Source organism: Carcharodon carcharias, chromosome 13 (assembly GCF_017639515.1).
Source record: "Carcharodon carcharias isolate sCarCar2 chromosome 13, sCarCar2.pri, whole genome shotgun sequence".
Classification (NCBI taxonomy): domain Eukaryota; kingdom Metazoa; phylum Chordata; class Chondrichthyes; order Lamniformes; family Lamnidae; genus Carcharodon; species Carcharodon carcharias.
The window spans coordinates 54551225-54572472 of NC_054479.1; the positions used below are offsets into that span (position 1 = coordinate 54551225).

The window sequence follows — 21248 nt, forward strand, 5'->3', positions numbered from 1 at the left end:
ACATAGCTAGGTAGATGCCAGTGTTGTAGCTGCACTAGAACAGCTTGGCTAGGGGCATGGCAAGTTCTGGAGCACAAGTCTTCAGTACTTTTGCCGGAATGTGGTCAGGAATGTGGCCTTTGCAGTATCCAGTGCCTTCAGCTGTTTCTTGATATCACGTGGAGTGAATTGAAATGGCTGAAGACTAGCATCTGTGATGCTGGGGACCTCCGGAGGAGGCCGAGATAGATCATCCACTCGGCACTTCGGGCTGAAAATTGTTGCGAATGCTTCAGCCTTATCTTTTGCATTGCTTTGCTGGGCTCCTCCATCATTAAGGATGGGGATATTTGTGGATCCACCTCCTCCAGTGAGTTATTTAATTGTCCACCACCATTCACAACTGGATGTGGCAGGACTGCAGAGCTTAGATCTGATCCGTTGGTTGTTGGATTGTTTAGCTCTATCTATCACTTGCTGTTTATGCTGTTTGGCACGTGAGTGGTCCTGTTTTATAGCTTCACCAGGTTGACACCTCATTTTTAGGTGTGGCTGGTACCACTCCTGGCATGTCCTCCTGCACTCTTCATTGAACCAGGGCTGATCCCCTGGCTTGATGGTAATTGTAGAGTGGGGGATATGCCGGGCCATGAGGTTACAGATTGTGTTTGAGTACAATTCTACTGCTGTTGATGGTCCACAGCATCTCATGGATGCGCAGTCTTGAGTTGCTAGATCTGTTCGAAATCTATCCCATTTAGCACAGTGGTAGTGCCACACAACACGATGGAGGGTATTCTCAATGTGAAGGCAGAACTTCATCTCCACAATGACTGTGCGGTGGTCACCCCTACCGATACTGTCATGGACAGATGCATCTGCGGCAGGTAGGTTGGTGAGGATGAGTGTTTTTCCCTCTTGTTGGTTCCCTCACCACCTGCCACTGACCCAGTCTAGCAGCTATGTCATTTAGGACTCAGCCAGCTTGGTCAGTAGTGGTGCTGCCGAGCCACATTTGGTGATGGATATTGAAGTCGCCCACCCAGAGAACATTCTATGCCCTTGCCACCCTCAGTGCTTCCTCCAAGTGATGTTCAACATGGAGGTGCACTGATTCATCAGCTGAGGGAGGGCGGTACGTGGTAATCAGCAAGAGGTTTCCTTGCCCATGTTTGACCTGATGCCATTAGACTTCATGGGGCCCGGAGTCGATGTTGAGGACTCCGAGGGCAACTCCCGCCCCACTGTACACCACTGTGCCGCCACCTCTGCTGGGTCTGTCCTGCCAGTGGAACAGGATATACCCAGGGATGGTGATGGTGGATTCTGGGACATTATCTGTAAGGTGTGATTCCGTGAAGAAGTCTATTTTAGTCTGTTGCTTGACTATCCTGTGAGACAGCTCTCCCAATGTTGGCACTAGCCCTCAGATGTTAGTAAGGAGGACTTTGCAGAGTCGACAGGGCTGCAATTGCTGTTCTCGTTTCCAGTGCCTAGGTCGATGACGGGTGGTCCATCCGGTTTCACTCCTTTTTTGTATCTTTATGGTCTTGTACAACTGAGTGGCTTGCTAGGGCTGCTGGGCCATTTCAGAGCGCACTTAAGAGTCAACCACATTGCTGTGGGTCTGGAGTCACATGTAGGCCAGACAAGGTAAGGACGACAGATTTCCTTCCTTCACTAAATAGTGAACCACATGGGTTTTTATAACAATCTACAATGGTTTCATGGTCATCATTGGACTTTTAATTCCAGATTTTTATTGAATTCAAATTCCACCATCTGCATTCCACCATCTTCCACCATTGGATCTTGTAGATTGTACACACTGCTGCCATTATGCTTCAGTGGTGGAGGGAGTGAATATTTAAGGTAGTGGATGAGGTGTCAATCAAGCAGGTTGCTTTGACCTGGTTGGTATTGAGCTCCTTCAGTGTTGTTGGAGCTGCACTCATCTAGGCAATTGGAGAGTATTCCAATTTCTGACTTGGTGCTTGTAGATGGTGGACAGGCTCTGGGGAATCAGGAGGTGAGTTACTCACCACAGAATTTCTAGCCTCTGACCTGCTCTTGTAGCCATTGTATTTATATGGCTGGTGTAGTTTAGTTTCTGGTCAGTGGTAACTCCCAGGATGATGATAGTGGGGGATAATAGGACTAATCCCATTGAGAAACATGAGCCAATAGTTTAAAACATGCAGTGTGTAGGTATTGGAAAAACTTTACAACCAAAGGTGATCTTTAAGTGTGTACATATGTCAAGTCATATGTACATAATTTACCACGATTATAAACCTCATGAGCAGGTTAGCATTTGATGCTGTGATATGTATTGCTTCCTATCACTTCTAGGAGAGCAATAGGATGGGATAATTGGATAGTAAGCTTTCTCAACATTGCTGTAAGTGATTTTGTACTGTTTGAAAGAGATTGTATATTTTTGATGGATTGTCCTAAGAGTTTGCACCGATTCAGAATTGCTGAGTTGAGTGTATCCCAAACTCAAGAGGCCCTTTATAGCCAGTGAAGAACATTTCATCCCGTCAATTTGGTTTCCATTCAAACCTAGCATTAAATTAGCTTTTAGAAACTTTTAGTGCTGGCGACTGTTTCATTGGCACAAATAAGATGTCAAATTTAAGTGTGCTTAGCTACTGAACTAATTAGAATAGCCCCGCTCCTTTGAGATGAAATGTAACAATTTATTTTTGTCTAATATTGCTGTAAAATCCAGGACAAGAACACAAACAAAGTATTCGTGTGCATTCAAAGCATAATCCAATATTACAGGATGTAAAGGACTTCAGAACACTTCAGACTTTTTTTTTGCATCATTTTGAAATACTTCATGATGAGCATTGGAACTCGAGTACTTGCCAACATAAAAGCCAACTTGGTAATGGAATAGCTTGATAAAGATCCCAGTAGGCATTTATAGATTGCTGCACAGCTCTCTGGCAGATTTCAGCATTGATTTTAGCACAGTTACGGCACAGGTATAGCTGAAACCTTCAGATACATGCAAAAAACATTGCTTAAAGTGGGGGGGTGGGGTGGAACTCAAGGAAAGCAAATGTTGAATGACCTTTCAACTCTCTTTTTGTTTTTCTGCAGAAAGAACATGTTAAATGACCTATTAAGATTTGATGTGAAGGACTGCTCTTGGTGCAGGTTTGTACAGCAACAATATCCATATATAGAACACCCTGAATGAAAAAGAAAAGACCAAGGCGTGTGGAAATGGATTCGGCACAAGAAGGGAGCAATGAGGAAGGGTGACCAAAAGATTTGGTTGAAAAGATGGATTTTGGAAGGGAGTTCCAAATAGTAAATCCACTATGGCTGGGGTCTCCACGATCATAATGTGAAAAGGTTGAGGGAAGGTAGGGATACATCATAGGATAGGAGGAGATCCAGTGATTCAGGATTGGCAATCAGCACCAGATACCCAGGTGTTGAATAGATCTGTCGCTTCCTCGCTGTCTTTCCCCTTCTGGCCCAAAGTTAAGGGATCGCTATTTCCTCTGTCGATGTGTTGAGGATATTGGTGATATCCTACTTTGCAATAAGATCTTTACCAAGACTAAGCTTGTCTCTGGATTAGGGTGTTTTGGCCAATTGAAATCTATATTCAATTGGACACTTAAGGACCATAATGTCTCTTAATTGTGCATATAATGGAAAACAAAAGGAGTTAAGTCAGCCTTAATTGGCCACTGCTGGTATGCACTATGATGGTAGCCCACTCTCTGTAAATAATCAGGACACTGGTTTATAGCATTTGAGTAAATTGAAGTTATTGCATTTCTGGGCTTTTGCCAGTGTTTTCCATTTGATGATTCTGTCAATTTTTGATGAATATTGCAAGTCATTTGAAAGTAGTCAATACCTGGCAACTTATTAGTATGTTTCAAACTTTTATTCCATGGTGTGTAATTCAAGAGCTTGGCTGTTGTATAACTAACTTTATCCTTGTCGATTTTATTTTAAAGAAGCGTTTTTAGTACCATTGAAAACAATCTTGATTTGTTTCTGGCTTTCTTTGTCAGGGCTTTCACAACAGGGACTCCACCTGCGCCTAGGTACCATCATTCAGCCGTTGTGTATGGAAGCAGCATGTTTGTGTTCGGTAAGTCATGTTAATGGGCAGGTTTCTGAGGGTAGCTCTGCCCTTGTGTGACTTACTTCGGCTTTAAGTTTAGATTATGATAGTTAAATCTATCTGGTCATTGTTTTCAAGTTGGAGAAAATAATCACACTAATCTGATCTTGAGGCCTTCTGTTTTATTGATCCCTCTTCCTTTTCTCCCCCATGTCCCACCCAGTTTTAGAGAATGAAAGTGTTCGTCGATCCGTGGAAAGTAATTGTGGGACATAATTTTTATTGTTGTTAAGATATCCTATACTGGCAGCTCTCCTAGACCATGATCGGCTTTTTCCTGCAGACTACTGTTTCTTATCGTATGTTTCCCTTGTATTTGAGAATATATCCAAAACTGGGTTTTCTGATCCTGATTTAAATATTCTGCACAATTGTATGAGCAGTAGGCTTCCAGGAATACTGTAGTTATAGACTGCAGCCTGACCCCTTTACTGGTAAAATGTTTCTTATGTAACTGGGACAGGATTTTTAATGAGCCTATAATGCATGACAGCAGAGATTTGAAAGCAGTAAGTCCTTTTGTAAGAAAGTTAGACTAACAGGAGGTCGCACAAGTCTTGATTTCAACATAAGGATCCAGGGAGACCGTTTAAGATGCTGTATTTTGTTTTTCCAAAGCAAGTATCAGTAGGAAAATGGAGGACACTCTCAATCTTGTCTTCACTTATACTAATTTCCTGATGTAGTGATTTCTGACTGAAGATTTTTTTTCTCTGCATTTGAGTAAGCATCGAAGCCCTAACATGAGCAGTGAGCTGACTCATTGGTATTGAGAGCCGATTTACACACTGGGAAGCTTACAAGACACTTGCTCTACTGAGAGTTTTTATCAAATCAATACCAAACCTTGCAATACCTAATAATAATCTGTACCTGCTGCAAGGAAAAACAATTTAAAATCATGTTCCTTTTATTTTAATGCAGTTAGATTAACTCCTTGTAAAAGAGATAAAGATTTGCATAGTTAAATAACTTCCATTTATAAAGTGCCTTTCAGAATGTATCAATCAGTGAAGCATTCGGAACTTTGGTCACTACTGTAATGTAGGGAAACACTGTGAGGGTAAATGTTGATCAGGAGAGCTCCCCTGCTCTTCTTTGAATAATACTATGGGATCTTTTACACCCACTAGATAGGGCACAGAGCCTCAGTTTAATCTTTCATTTGAAAGATGGCACCTCTGATAGTGCAATACTCTTCCATACTACACTGAAGTATCAAACAAGTGTATGTGCCTCAAGGCTTTGGAGTTGATCTCGACTCTCAAACTTCTGACTCAGGCAAGAGTGCTGCCACTGAGCCAAAACTAGTAAATTCAACAAATATTGTTGAAAAAGTAAAGTGCAGTCCAAAACAGGAAGAAATTTTCTGGTCTAGGTGGAAGCAGCCTGGGTTATGATCACTGCAGTTCAACAATGATCTTGAGTTACCTTTCCCTGTATAGGTGGCTACACTGGAGACATTTATTCCAACTCTAACTTGCAGAACAAGAATGATTTGTTTGAGTACAAGTTTGCCACAGGCCAGTGGACAGAATGGAAAGTAGAGGGCAGGTAAGCTTTGTCTGTTTATTACCCTGCATGTTGATAATTCTGAAGAAGAATATTTAGCATTGTGATATAAGTTATGGGGGTGGGAGGGTTTTTGTGGTAAGGTGATATAATGAAGCTCCTCCTTCCCATGCTGCAAGGATTATATTCTAGATTATGTTCACCTTTAATTGACTGAGGCTCTTGTCATCTGCAGATATGCGGATGCACAAATTAATGATTTTAATTAAATTTACTAGGTGACTTAATTTCATTAGACAGATTTAGAAAACTGTCAAATGTAGTGTGTAAATGATTTAAAGTTGCTTTACTAAGTCTTCTCATTTCTTAATTACCCCCAACCCACTATGCAAGTTTGTCTGCAAGAAGGTTGGCAAACAAGCCTCCCTGAGGCTATTTTACTAAAACAGGGAATGGGGAAGAGTGTTGATGTGCTATGGGATGATTTATCCTTTGAATCTCTCCCTGCATCTCCTCTTGAGATGGGAGATACAAACTTTTACTTCAATATGTATTTGGTCAACTAATTGTGGATTGTTACCTAATAAGCATGCATTTTATGGTAATCATTTATTCAGCATCAATTATATTGAATAGTCTGGTCATTAATGTCTGATAAGACATACACCAATGTCAGAATAAAGCAACTGACAAGCTGCAGATATATATGAGTATTTTTGTTTGTGATTATTATGGTTTATTCAAGCTGCATGCCATAATTTTCACTCCTTAAATAGAATTCCAGCTTGTACCCCAGACGTTAGGACCTCTTTCATTCGTAGACCATCTTTACTCTTCAACCGGATATTTGCTGTAACCCATTGAATAAGGGTCCATTGCTGAATGAATGTATATATATATCTATCTATAGATGTATATATATCATACTCTTTTTTCTTTTATTATATAGAAATTTTTCAGCTGCAAAATGTATTTTTAATGCAGATTGCCTGTTGCAAGATCAGCACATGGAGCCACGGTTTATAGTGACAAACTCTGGATCTTTGCAGGCTATGATGGTAATGCCAGGTAAGGTGAGAGCAATTTCTTGAGATGCTATTTTGTTAGTTTAAGTGAAAGCACTGACCAGCAATTGGCACTCAGGTATTCAATGGTGTTGGATTTTTTGCCAGGCATCAAGGCAACCATAGTCCATCTAGTAAGGCTAACTAGGTGTGGACCATACCCAGCCTGGTTTTCATTTACTGTGTGGACTGAAACCAGACTTCATTTAATAGTCTAATTGCCTTCAATTTCCAGATTGACTGTTCAATGCAGATTTAAGAAAATTGAGAACTGGTAAAATTTATGTGACATGACTGCCAGAGATTTGCTTGATGTTCATGCCCACATGCACAGAGACCTGGACAACATTCAAGCTTCGGCTGATAAGTGGAAGGCAACAATTGTGGCACACAAGTGCCAGGCAATTACTATCTCCAACAAGAGAGAATCTGACCATCGCCCCTTGATATTGAGCAGCATTACCATCAACATCCTGGGTGTCACAATTGATCAGAAACTTAACAAGGCCAACCATATAAATACAATGGCTACAAGAGCAGATCAGAAGCATGGAATTCTGCAGTGAGTATCTCACCTCCTGACTCCCCAAAATCTGCCCACCATTTACAAGACACAAGTCAGGAGCATGATGGAATATTCCCCACTTGCCTGGATGAGTGCAGTTCCAACAACACTCAAGAAGCTCGGCACCATCCAGAACAAAGCAGCCCATTTGATTGGCACCCATTCTACCACTTTAAATGTTCACTCCTTCCACCACCGGTGCACAGTGATAGCAGTATGTTCCATCTACAAGGGGAGGATTTTTCCCTCGTCGGGCAGGCCTGGAGGGACGGTTGGGAAGCCGACCGCTGCCCACAATCGGGGCTGGACAGTAATTTCACGCTGGCGGGCCAATTAAGGCCCACCTAGCGTGAAACATGAGCAGCAGCGCTCAGTGCTGCCGGGGGAGGAGGAGAACGAACTTCGCGCATGCGCGCGGGTGTGTGTGCTGGGAAAGCTCCCTGAGGCACAGAGCTGCCTTAGCAAGATGAACACTTTTCAAAATAACAAAGAATGATTTTAAAAATGTTATGAAACATGTCCTCTTGTGTGACTCAGTCACATGAGCAGGGGCATGTTATTAATCAAATTTAAAAATTTTGGTTTTATTTTTATTTGCTGTTGGAAATCTCCTCCCGCCCTTGGATGAGGTTTCCTAAAAATTGCAAAGGCCACTTGGCCTTTTCACTGGCAGGCAGCAGAAAATTTCTCTCAGCTAATTTTTTAATGACCATAATAAGCCTTTTAATTGTCAGTGGAGGTGCTGCTGACTCCGGCACACACCCCCCCAACCGAAATTTCACGTGTCATTTTATGCTCGGTTGGGTCAGGCATACGCCTGCCCACCGAGCTAAAAGTTCTCTCCCAAGATGCACTGAAGCAGTTCAAAAAGGCTTCTTTGACAGCGTCTTCATAACCCACATCTCTACCACCCAAAAGAAAAATAGGAGTCTCCTTCTGCTCTGTCTTAGGCAGTCCCTTGGGATTGAGGATAATTTGCTTCCACTCCAGTTAGATGAGTTCTAAGATGGCTGACAAAATCCAATGCGCAACCTGTGGACTCTGCCACATGTAGGGCAGGTGGTGCTTGAAGGATTGGGGAGATTAGTTATTTGGAGGTTTGCACGTTCCTGATAAAATGTCTTTGTTTGCTGCCTTCCTTAATGAAGGCATTCAGGTCTTTGGTTGGTCGCAAGCCAAGGGTCTCCCATGAGTTGGTGGGGATGTTTATCCCCTTCAGGGAATCATTGAGGACATCCCTAAAGCGTTTCTGCCGTCTTCCCTGGGAGTCTCCTGCACAACCGAGTACTGAATAGAACATTGCTTCAGAAGTCTGGTGTCAGGCATACCAATGACATGTCCCACCCAGCGGAGCTGGTTTTGAGTGATTAGGGCCTTGTTGCTGGGCATGTTGGCTTGACACTGCTGTTTGACCACCTTTCTTGCCACCGGCTTTGGAGGATTATGTATAGGCACTGCTGCTGGTACATCTCCAGTGCTTTGAGGTGCCTGCTGTAGGTTGTCCAAGTCTCTGAAACGTATAGGCACTCAGGGATCATTGCTGCCCGATAAACTATGACCTTCATCTCGTGTTTGTGATCCTCAATTGCTCTTTTCTTCAGTTGAACGAAGGCTGAACTGGCACATAAAGGCAATGATGAATTTTGTCATCTATTTTTGCCTTTGTTGAGAGGAGGTTCCCAAAATACAAAAAATTTACCCACATTTTCCAGGATCTCACCGTTGATCATAGTCAATTAGAGGAGATGTTGTACTGTGGGAGCTGGTGGGAAAAGGATCTTAGTTTTCCAGGTGTTTAGTGAAAGGCTCATTTTCTCATACATGTTGGCGAAGGAGTCAATAATGATCTGGAACTTAGTTGCCGAGCTTGCATACAAGTGTCACCTGCATACTGAAGCTCATTGACTGAGTTTGGAGCGATTGAAGGGTTTTGGATTGAAGACGGCATAGGTTGGACAGTTTCCCAGATGGAGTAAACACAAGGCAACATCACCAGTTGCAAGTTTCCCTTGAAGTCACACACCATCCTGACTTGGAACTATATTACCATTCCTTCACTGTCACTGGATCAAAATCATGGAACTCCCTTCCCAGTCTGTACCTATGCCACATAGGCTGCAGCGATTCAAGAAAATTGCAATCCCCAACCCTCTCGAGAGCAATTATCAAGTGCAGTTAGGGCTGGGCATAAATGCTGGCCTTGCCAGTGATAGCCACATTCCATGACCAAATAAAAAAAATCAGGATTGCTAGTGTTACTTGACTCAGAAGGGTAACAGCCAGTCTCCTGGAACCAATGAAATTATGGGCTTTTAGGCTGATTCCTAGTGTCAAAGAATTCAGTTGTGTGAGAAGCAAGCAAAAAATAAAAGCTTTGAAAGGGGGTGGATAAAAAGGTACCGTTAAAGAAGCATATAAATTACTGAGTGGATTAAAAAAGCTTAATCCAGAGCACTTGATTTACAGCACAATGACAAACAGATAAGAGACATGTTCAGTGCTGATGTCAGGAAACGCTTCTCATTCCAGGGGCAAAACGGTGGGGTTATTCATACAGATGCAGCAGTTAGTGCTGGAAATAATTTTTATGGAAGAGTGAGTGAAATGGATCAAATGGCCTGCCTCATCAGCACTTGCTTTCAGTGTTTCAACAGCTCCCAGTTTTATTGTGTTTATTCCTTGGTTTTTGCATCGGCGCTCTTCCAGCCTAGAGATTAAGCAGAGTATAGAAATTCAAAAGATGCTAATCATTGCAGGTTGTCTTCGTCTGAGTGCCATGTTACACTGACCTGTACCAGTGCGAATATTCGTGCAGTGATTCTTTCCATTCATCCCTAGCCATGAAGCATCCAAAGTCCAGAAGATGTAGTAAAGTGGAAAATGGTAGAGCAAGAGCAGCACACTAATGATGCAGTAGCTGTTTGGAAGCTAGGCCTGTCTTATTTATGAGAAAAGGCTGTTTTTTGAGTAAATGAACAATTTTTGGCTCTCTTGAACATTTTGATACACAACAGAGTGTAAAAGAATGAAATGTTAGTGTATTTGCTTCCTGATTCTGGCTTCCGCTCCCTTCTGCCTCTAGTATGACTGTCCCTTATATTGCCAATGAAGACTGTAGAGTGGTCTGGCTGCCTGGCAAGCAGTCTCTTTTTTGTATTTGGGTATCTGAGGGTACCTGAAAACCCTTGGAGTTCTTTCTACACAAGAACATTTTAAAAAGTCAAGATGGGAAAAACTAATCCCTCTCTTAAACATTCTCATTGAGATTCAATTGCCCTTTGAACATCCTGAATGTTTTTTCTAGTATCTGGAAGACTATTCCAAACTTTCATTTGCCTGAGTAAGGAATTCTTCCTATTATATCTGTTTTACATTTACTTTAACCAACTTAAGTACTCTCCAGCTTTAGCTTTCCTGTCTGCTTTTGGGGTAATATCCTGGCTTTATTTTGCTGATCACTTAATACACCCTAAGATTCTTTCTGCCTCCTTAACCGCCTTTTATTCACGTAATCTTTCTCATATCATTTCCCTCACACTTAGAATCAGTCTTCTCAATGCCTGTGCTTTCTTTGGCATGGTGACCAGAGCTAAACACTGTACTCCCATGTGTGATCTGACCAGTGAAGCATGCAGCTTTAGCCTAACGTGCACGAATCAACACCACCGTTCTCGCTCAAAATATCAGAATTCAAATAGATCTTTTGATCAATGTCTTCACCAGCAAATTTGATGATAAAACAAGAAAGTAAAGTAACTGCAAATGCTAGAAAACTTATATAAAAAAAAAGAGTTTGCAGGAAACACTCAGTAGGTCAGGTAGCACCTGTGAAGAGAGGAGGGACAGGGTTAATATTTTGGGTTGATGACCCTTCATCGTGTGTTAACCCTACCTTCTTTTCTCCACAATTGGTCCCTGACCTGCTGAGTGTTTCCAACATTCTTTGTTTTTATATCAAAAATATTACAGTTGATTTCAGTATGTAGATCATTTTTGTGAGAAACAGGGCTCCAAGTATTGAATGCAGGACTCGAGTCCAGAGTGATTTTCCACATCTTGACAAATAACCTTTCTATTCATTTTTGACCCAACTTTTTTTGCTATATTCATCTCTTAGGAACTTTACTGCTACTTAAACCTTGTTTATTAATCTGTTTTGGCAGTCCTGTGTTTCACCCATAATTTGTGAATCCTTTTTTTCCTACAGTTCAGTTTATTTTTCATTCCCATTGTAATTGCCCTATTCATTTTGGGGTCTTCATTTTCTTGGGGATATTTAATTTGCACTTGTCCATTATGAATGGTGCTTCCAAATCTTAAATTTGTCTTTTTTAATTCTAATAAGTTGTGTTTCTGACTTTATACTCAAACTAATGGTTGATGCGATGATGCTTGAAGCATATTTTATATTGACAAGGCACGTTAATTGGACTATCAACAATGAAATCTACTTTTTTCTTTAATTCCCTCAGGCTGAATGACATGTGGACCATTGGCCTCCAGGATAGAGAGATGGCATGCTGGGATGAGGTAAGAAGTTGCAATGCAGCAATTGAATGGAATTAAAATCATTTTTAAAAAGGTTTGAGAACAAAAGGCTCAATACAGTGAACTCCATAGAATATTCTGGAAAAACTCAGCAGGTCTGGCAGCATCGGCATCTGTTGAAGGGTCATGAGGACTCGAAACGTCAACTCTTTTCTTCTCCGCCGATGCTGCCAGACCTGCTAAGTTTTTCGAGGTAATTCTGTTTTTGTTTTGGATTTCCAGCATCCGCAGTTTTTTTGTTTTTATCCATAGAATATTATTGTGTTTGATTTTGAAATAAATTTTTTGCCCTTTTGCAACTGGGGAGGAACTGTGATGTATCTGGTACCTTTATATAGGACCATCATTAAATATGATGATATTTGAAAGCAAATGCACACACATTGTTTTACCACGAAGACTGACCAATGCTAAGGTCAAATCGAGCAGGCTTTCAGCATCACTTTGCTTTTGGAAGACATGTCATAAGCAAGCTTTCTGAAATAATGAATTCCCACATACTTTTTTTTCCATCCTTTCCTTCTACGAGGAAGAACAGATGTTTGTTGGCATTTGCCATGGACAATAGCTGTGTGACATTTTTCATGGTAGCCAAGAGTGTGGACAGACTGTTTAATCCCAGGGAAAATCATACAGAATCTGAGCTACTCCACTGCTGCAGTCTCTTACTTTCCAGCAGACTGCAGAACTCTGTTTGCTTTTTCACTTCCTAGCTATCAAACACCAAACATCAAACATCTGGCTAAGAGAAGCTGTGTTCAGATGTTGTTAGAAAACATGTTCATGCAGCCCAGTGGAAATCTGTAACACAATAGCATAAAGAAAAATTAACTGTAGAATGATACAGCACAGAAGGAGGGCATTCAGCCCATATGTTGGCTCTCTGAAAGATCTAGCTCATTCGTCCCACTCCCTATATCTCTCCATAGCCTTGTTTAAAAAAGAAATCCCTTCGAGTATTTATTCAATTGCCTTTTAAATGTTACTATTGAAGCTGATTTGACCATCCCTTCAGGCAATTCATTCCAGATCACAACTATTTGCTGTGTTTTATAAAAAAAACAGTGATGTCAACTGTAGATCTTATCCTCTTTCATCTTAAATCTGTGACCTCTGATCACTGACCCTTCTGCAACTAGGAAAAGTTTCTCCTTATTTTCTGTACCAAAGCTGTTCATGATTTTAACATCATTGTCTTAGCTCTTATTGTTCTTTAAATAGGACACCATCAGCTTCTCCAGCCTGTCCATATTGTTCTATTCCAGAAAGCCAGTTGGTGAAGGATGATACTGGAGTCAATCTTTACTGAGTCTTATATTTGTTCACAGAGTGAAATGTTACAAGTATATAACTCCAAACTTAATCCTTTACAGTTTCAGTAAGAGTCTCTTTAAATGTACGAGTAAAACCCCAATTTATGCCTTCCACTTGCATAATTAACACAATTAACACATGTAACTGGAGTCCTTCATCCCTGGTACCATTCTAGTAAATTTCTTCTGCACCCTCATGAAGACCTTAATATCTTCCCTGAAGTGTGTTACGCAAAATTGAACACCATATGCCAGCTGAGGCCTAACCACTGCTTTATAAAGGTTTCACATAACGTCCTGGTTTCAGTACTCTTCTATTAATAAAATGAAGGATCCCATATGTTTTTGAATAATCTTCCCAGCTTGCCTTGCCTTTCTCAAAGATTTGTAAATATAGACCTTAAGATCTCTCTGTTCCTGCACCTTGTTTAACATCGTACCATTAAATTTATATTGCCCTTCCTCATCCTTCCTACATTAAATTTCATCAGCTTTGTGTCCGCCCATTTCATCAGGCTATGTCCTCCTGTAATCATTGTTTACTACATTTGAGTATTGTGTCATCTGCAAGCTTTGACATTATGCCCTGTGCACCCAAATTCGGGTCATTAATATATATCAGTAAGAATTGTGACCCTAATAACGAACCCTGGAGAACACCATTGTATACTTCCCTCTGTTATGTACAACAAGCATTCACCACTTTTTTCTATTTTCTATCTTGTAGCCAATTTTGTATTAATGGTGCCATTGTTTTTAATCTCATGGGTTTTAATTTTTTACGAGTATTATATGTTACTTTGTCAAACACATTTTGGAAGTCCATATAGATATGCAGACAACTGCTCTACCCTTAACTTCTCCATTACTTCTTCAAAGAACTCCATCAAGTTGGTCAAAATTGAATCGGCACTTGCAGGAAATAAACTCGCAGAGCTACTGGGATAAAGCGGGGAAATGGGACTGACTAGATTGTTCTATGGAGAGCCGGCATGGACTCAGTTGTCTCCTTCTGTGCTGTATGCCTTTATAACTCTGTAACACTTCTATTAATTAGCCCAATTAATTTTGTCCTGGATTATTGTCTCTAGAGGTTTCCCTACCACTGAAGTTGGCTGATTGGTCTGTAGTTGCTAGGTATATCCCTCTGCCTTTTTTAAACAGGAGTGCAACATTTGCAGTTATTCATTCGCAAGACCACCACTCCCATATTCAAGGAGGATTAGAAGATTGTGGCCAGAGCCTCTGCAGTTTCTATGCTTGCTTCCTTCAGCAGCCTGGGATCAACCAAATGGATCTAGTGACTTTTCTAGTTTGAGCACTGCCAACATTTTCATTACCTCTTAATCTAATTTTTAAATCTATCCATTTTTGCTACAACCTCCCATTTTATTGCTGCATTGGGAGCATTGCAACATATGGGATCCTTCATTTTATTAATAGAAGAGTACTGAAACCAGGAAGTTATGTGAAGACAGGGGCAAAGTACTCATCTAGTACTCAGCCTTGCCCTCTGTATTCGCAAGAATATTTCCTTTTTGGTCCCTAGTCATCCCACTCTTCCCTTGATTATCTTTTTATTATTTATGTATTTATAAAGGACTTTCTGGTTCCCTTTTATGTTAACCTATTCTCATACTCTCTCTTTATCCCTCTTATTCCCTATTTTAGATCTCCTCTGCAATTTGTGTTCATTTTGATTCTTTATTGCATTATCAAGTGTACATCTACCATAAGCTTTTGGAAAAACTCAGCAGGTCTGGCAGCATCGGCGGAGAAGAAAAGAGTTGATGTTTCGAGTCCTCATGACCCTTCGATAGAACTTCTGAATTTGGGTGCACGGGGCATAATGTCAAAGCTTGCAGATGACACAATACTCAAATGTACTCGAAACGTCAACTCTTTTCTTCTCCGCCGATGCGGCCAGACCTGCTGAGTTTTTCCAGGTAATTGTTTTTGTTTTGGATTTCCAGCATCCGCAGTTTTTTTGTTTTTATTACCATAAGCTTTTTCTGTTTCATTTTAATCTCCATATTTTTGGTGAAAAAAGAGACGTGTCTAAGCTTTTCATCTTGCACTCACCGGGACGTTTACAAGAATATCGATATAAGAGAGAAAACAATAACTCATACTGCATGTGAAAAGAATGCTGATTGGTTGGCAAGTGGCATTACCATGGAGAATGCACCGCTGATGGTGACTGACAGTTAACTGCCAAGCATTGTTTGAAATTTAAACCAGACAGCTTTATCCTGATTTGGCAAGGCATTGCTTTGAGGAATGAGTCAGTGAATGGCTGTCACTTATTTTGCTTAGCTGAAACAGGCACAATGTATGTACATGTTCTTTCTGTCTGCAAAGAGCAGAGCCCTGTGTATTAATATATATAGCTTCCAGTACATGCAAATATGCCACATGGTGAGCCCAACAGACAATATTAAGTTGTTGTTTTCCCCCTTATATTGGTATTCTTGTGAGAGTCCCGATGAGTGTGAGACAAAAAGCTTAGACATGAGTCTTTTTTCAGCAATACTCAAGTTCTGTACTGCCAAATGACTATCTCCATATTTTTAATCATCCACGGCGCTCTAGCTTTGAATGCACTTCCTTTACCCTTTGTGCCTACTCTCTACCTGAACTGTCTTTTTAAAGGTTCCCCCATTGCTCAGTTACCTACCAATTTTTGATTCAAATTCACCTGGGGCCAGATCCTTTTTTAACTCTTGAAATTAGCCCTTCTCCAGTGAACAATTTTTACGCTTGAATGTCCTTTACCTTTCCCATAGCAATTCTAACCCTGCTAATATCACTGTTCCTAACTTCTCCCCACTGAATTGTGTAACACTTGCCCCACTTCATTCCCCTGAACTAGATCCATCACTACTCTCATCCTTGCTGAGTTGGAAACACATTGATTAAGAAAGTTTCTTAACACATGTCAAGAATTTTGCCCTCTCTGGTTTTAACTGTTCCTGTCCCAGTCTACATTTGGATAATTAAAGTCCACCATTATCATTATTCTGTAGTCCTTGCATCTTTCTATAATTTGCCTGGAAAGTTGCTTGTCCATCTCCAACCCTTTGTTTGATGGGTTACAGCATACATCCAGTAGTATAATACCTCATCTATTGTTAATTCTAGACCGATAGATTCTGTCTATGGCACCTCCACTACATCATCTCTCTTCAGTGATATTTCGGAATCTTTGATCAATATTGCCTTGCCCCCACCCCACACTCCACACCCCATTCCTTTTCCTTCCCCATCTTTCCTGTATAGCTTGTGGTCAGGAACATTAAGTTCCCAATCATTCCTTTTTTGAGCCCAGTCTCTGTTATTGCTGCTATATCATAGTCACAAATGATTATTTGTGCCTGCAGCTCACCAACCTTATTTACCCACCTGCACTCAACATCCATCTTAGGCTGCCTCACATTTGTCCACTGTCTTATCACTCCTATTTCTGACCTATTCTTCATTCTAGTGCTACTAGTGCCTCCCAATCTTCTTTGCACCTTGTTTCTCCTGTCAGATGTTTAATCTTAATTCCCATTCCCCTGCCAAATTAGTTTAAACCCTACCCCACAGCACCAGTTAACCTCTCCGCGAAGACTGAGGCCTGCCCTCTTAGGGTGCAACCCATCCATCTTGAACAGGTCTCTCCTGCCCTAGAACTGGTCTTAATGCTACAGGAATCTGAAGCCCACTCTCCTGTACCATGGCTGCAGCAATATGTCAACATGTTTTGTCCTCCTATTCCTGTTTGCACTGACTTGTGGCGCTGGAGGTAATGCTGAGATAACTATCTCTTTAGGTCCTGCTTTTTAACTTCCTCCCTAGCTCCTGAAAATCTGACTGGTGGTACCTCATCCCTTTTCTTACCTATGTCATTGATTACCACATGGACCTCAGCTTAGGCTGGTCCCATCAGTGTTCTGCATCCTTTGTGATGTTCTTTACGCTGGCACCAGAGAGGTTCTACACCATACAGGACTCAGAGGAACTACTAATGCAGTTACTGGGAAAAGTCCTCCTCAAAACATGACAGATAGTTGTCTTACAGAGGAAACCTCCTTATCTAATACTGGGATTGCTCCATCTTGTACATAAGAATGTGAAAAATAGGAGCTAAAGTATCCCACTTAGCTCTTCAAGACTGCTGCACCTTTCAGCAAGATCAAGGCTGATCTGTGTCAACTCCATCTTCCTGCACTATCACCAAATCCCTTTATTTCTTCAGTACCCAAAATCTATCAACCTCTGTCTTGAATATACTCAAAGACTGAGCATCCACAGCTCTCTGGGATAGAGAGTTCCAAAGATTCATTATCCTTTGAGTGAAGAAGTTTCTCCTCATTTCAGTCCTAAATGGCCAACCTCCTATTCTGAAACTGTAACCCCTGTGTTCTAGATTCCCCAGCCAGGAGAAACATTTTCTCTGTATCTCTCTGCCAAGCCTCAGTGGGGCAGTGGCATAATGGTAATGTCACTGGACTAGTGATCCAGAGATCTGGGCTAATGATCTGGGGACGTGGGTTCAAATCCCACCGCAGCTGGTGGAATTTAAATTCATTTAATAACTCTGGAATTGAAAGCTCGTCTCAGTAATAGTGACCATGAAACTATCATGGATGGTCGTAAAAACACCATCTGATTTACTAATGTCCTTTAGGGAAGGAACTCTGTCACCCTTACCATAGCAAAGTGGTTGACTTTGAACTGCCCTCAGTTCAAGGACTAAAGGGCAACAAATGCTGATCTTGCCAGCAATGTCCCATGAAAGAATAAATAAGGATTTTATGTGCTTCAATTTTAGATCACTTCTCATTCTTCTAAACTATTCTGCCCAATCTTTCCACATAGCACAATCCCCTCATCCCAGGAAACCTTAGTTACACATCCTCTGTAACTATTTCCTGCACAAAAAAAACTGCACGAAGTTCTCCAAGTGTGGCGGCACCAATGCTCTATATAATTAGCTAGACTTGTTTACGCTTGTACTCCAATTCTTTTGCACCAAAGTTAGCATATTTCTTGTTTTCCTAATTGAATGCTGTACCTGCATGTTATCTTTCTGTGAGTCATGTACAAGGGCACTCAGCTCACTCTGAACGAAAGCATTTCTCTTGATGTTCAAACTATTCAGCTATTTTTAGATACCGAGGGCTCAAAACAGCGGAAGCCCTATAGGAGCATAGAATGTATAGGGGGAACTTAAAAAGGAAATTAGAGCAAAAAGGGGGCATGAAAAAGCATTGGCAGGCAAAATAAAGGAAAATCCAAAGTTATTTTACAAGTACATTAAGAGTAAGGGGATGACTAGGAAAATAGTAGGGTCCATTAAGGACCATAGTGGTAATTTGTGTGTAGAGCCAGAAGACATAGGTAGGGTTCTAAATGAATACTTTGTGTCAGTGTTCACAAGTGAGAGGGACGGCATGGGTATGGAAATCGGGCAGAAGGACTGTGATATAAGTAAAGAAATTAGGATAGAAAGGGAGGAGGTTCTAAGTGGTCTGGCAGGCTTAAAAGCAGATAAATCTCCAGGCTCGGATGAAATGTATCCCAGGCTGTTGAATGAGGCAAGGGAAGAGATAGCAGGGGCTTTGGCAATAATTTTCAATACCTTTCTGGCCACAGGAGAGGTGCTAGACGACTGGAGGACAGCCAATGTGGTACTGTTACTCAAGAAGGGAGGAAGGGATAAACCAGGGAACTACAGGTCAGTCAGTCTAACCTCAGTGGTGGGGAAACTATTGGAAACAATTCTGAGGGACAGAATTAATCTACACTTGGAGAGGCAGGGATTGATCAAGGACAGTCAAAAATATAAAAACAAAAAAACTGCGGATGCTGGAAATCCAAAACAAAAACAGAATTACCTGGAAAAACTCAGCAGGTCTGGCAGCATCGGCGGAGAAGAAAAGAGTTGACGTTTCGAGTCCTCATGACCCTTACGTTCTGTCGCAGGGTCATGAGGACTCGAAACGTCAACTCTTTTCTTCTCCGCCGATGCTGCCAGACCTGCTGAGTTTTTCCAGGTAATTCTGTTTTTGTTAAGGACAGTCAACGTGATTTTGTTATCTGACCAATTTGATTGAATTTTTTAAAGAGGTGACCAGGTGTGTAGATGAGGGCAGTGCATTTGATGTGGTCTACTTGGACTTCAGCAAGGCTTTTGATAAGGTCTCACATGGGAGACTGATAGCAAAGGTCAGAGCCCATGGGATCCAAGGCACTTTGGTAAATTGGATCCAGAATTGGCTGAGTGGCAGGAAGCAGAGGGTGATGGTCGAGGGGTATTTTTGTGGCTGGATGTCTGTGTCTAGTGGGGTTCCACAGGGATCGGTGTTGGGTCCCTTGCTGTTTGTGGCATATATAAACGATTTAGACTTGAATGCAGGAGGTTTGATCAGTAAGTTCACGGATGACACGAAAGTTGGTGGGGTGATAAATAGTGAGGGGGATAGCCTTAGATTACAGGAGGATATAGATGGACTGATCAGTGGCAAATGGAATTTAATCTGGATAAGTGTGAGGTGATGCACTTGGGCAGAACAAACAAGGCAGGGGAAAACACGATGAATGGTAAGACCCTGGGAAGTACCGAGGATCAGAGGGACCTTGGTGTGTATGTCCACCAGTCCCTTAAGGTAACAGGAGAGGTAGATAAAGTGGTTAAGAAGGCATATGGAATACTTGCCTTTATTAGCCGGGGCATAGAATATAAGAGCAGGGAGGTTATACTGGAACTGTATAAAATGCTGGTTAGGTCACAGCTAGAGTATTGCGTGCAGTTCTGGAATCCGCATTATAGGAAGGATGTGATTGCACTAGAGAGCGTGCAGAGGAGATTTACCAGGATGTTGCCTGGGCTGGAGAGTTTTAGTTGTGAGGAGAGATTGGATAGACTGGGTTTATTTTCCTTGGAGCAGAGGAGATTGAGGGGGAACATGATTGAGGTGTATAAAATTATGAGGGGCATAGATAGGGTAGACAGGAAGGAACTTTTCCCCTTGGTGGAGGGATCAATAACCAGGGGGCATAGATTTAAGGTAAGGGGCAGGAGCTTTAGAAGGGATGTGAGGAAGAATTTTTTCACGCAGAGGGTGGTGGGAATCTGGAACTCACTGCCTGAAAGGGTGGTAGAGGCAGAAGCCCTCATAACATTTAAGAAGTATTTGGATGTGCACTTGCGATGCCATGGCATACAAGGCTATGGGCCTAGTGCTGGAAAATGGGATTAGGATAGTTAGGTACTTGTTTGACTGGTGCAGACTTGATGGGCCAAAGGGCCTTTTTCTGTGCTGTAGACCGCTATGACCGCTATTTTTCCTACCATAGTAGATTACTTCGCAATTGTCCACATTGTATTCCATCTGTCATGTTTTTTGCCCACTCACTCAACCTATTCTATCCTTCTGCAACCTCGCCTCACCATTTACTTTCCCACCTAACCTGATATCATCAGAAAACTTTGGCACATTAAGCTGAGTACCCACATCTAAATCTCCAGTGTAGGTTGTAAATAGCTGAGGCCTAAGTACTGATCCTTGCGGTACTCCATTAGTTACAGCTTGACAACCCAGAAATGTCCTGTTTATTCTTACTCTATTTTCTGCCCATTGACCAATTCTCAATCCATGCTAATATATTACCTCCAACCCAATGAGTCATAATTTTGTGTAATAACCTCTTGTGTTATACTTTATCAAATGCTTTTTGAACATCTAAATGTATTGGTTCCACATCATCCATCCTCAAAAAAACAGATTTGTCAAACACAATTTCCTTTTTACACATCCATGTTGGCTCTGCTTAATTATATTCTGATATTCTTTGTGCCCTATCTCAGTTAGCAAATCTGGAAATGGCTTGATAATAAAGGAAGGAATTCATACAAACCCACCACAAGTAATAAAGCTTCTGTTATAAATGGGCATGAGGAATATTCTCCCTGTCTTTTAGGAGGAAGAGGACCTTTATTGACTAAATAAGAGCTTTTCTCCCACCCTATTTTGCAACCTTTTATTCCAAGCACAATAAAAGCCACTGTATTGTGATTTCTCACACTGAGGCAGATTTCCCCTAATGTGTTCAAGGGA

General features: G+C 41.4%; 1 protein-coding gene across 4 annotated transcripts in view; it reads left to right on the forward strand.

Annotated features, from left to right (window-relative positions):
- The window catches only part of lztr1 (leucine-zipper-like transcription regulator 1), a 142883-nt gene that overhangs the window by 54556 nt on the left and 67079 nt on the right, over positions 1-21248 (forward strand). For all 4 annotated transcript variants that reach the window (XM_041203307.1, XM_041203308.1, XM_041203309.1 and 1 more), the window contains exons 3-7: positions 3094-3150; positions 4029-4108; positions 5587-5695; positions 6638-6721; positions 11755-11812. In XM_041203307.1, coding sequence (XP_041059241.1) covers positions 3094-3150; positions 4029-4108; positions 5587-5695; positions 6638-6721; positions 11755-11812 — 388 coding nt within the window. The remainder of the gene's footprint in view (positions 1-3093; positions 3151-4028; positions 4109-5586; positions 5696-6637; positions 6722-11754; positions 11813-21248) is intronic.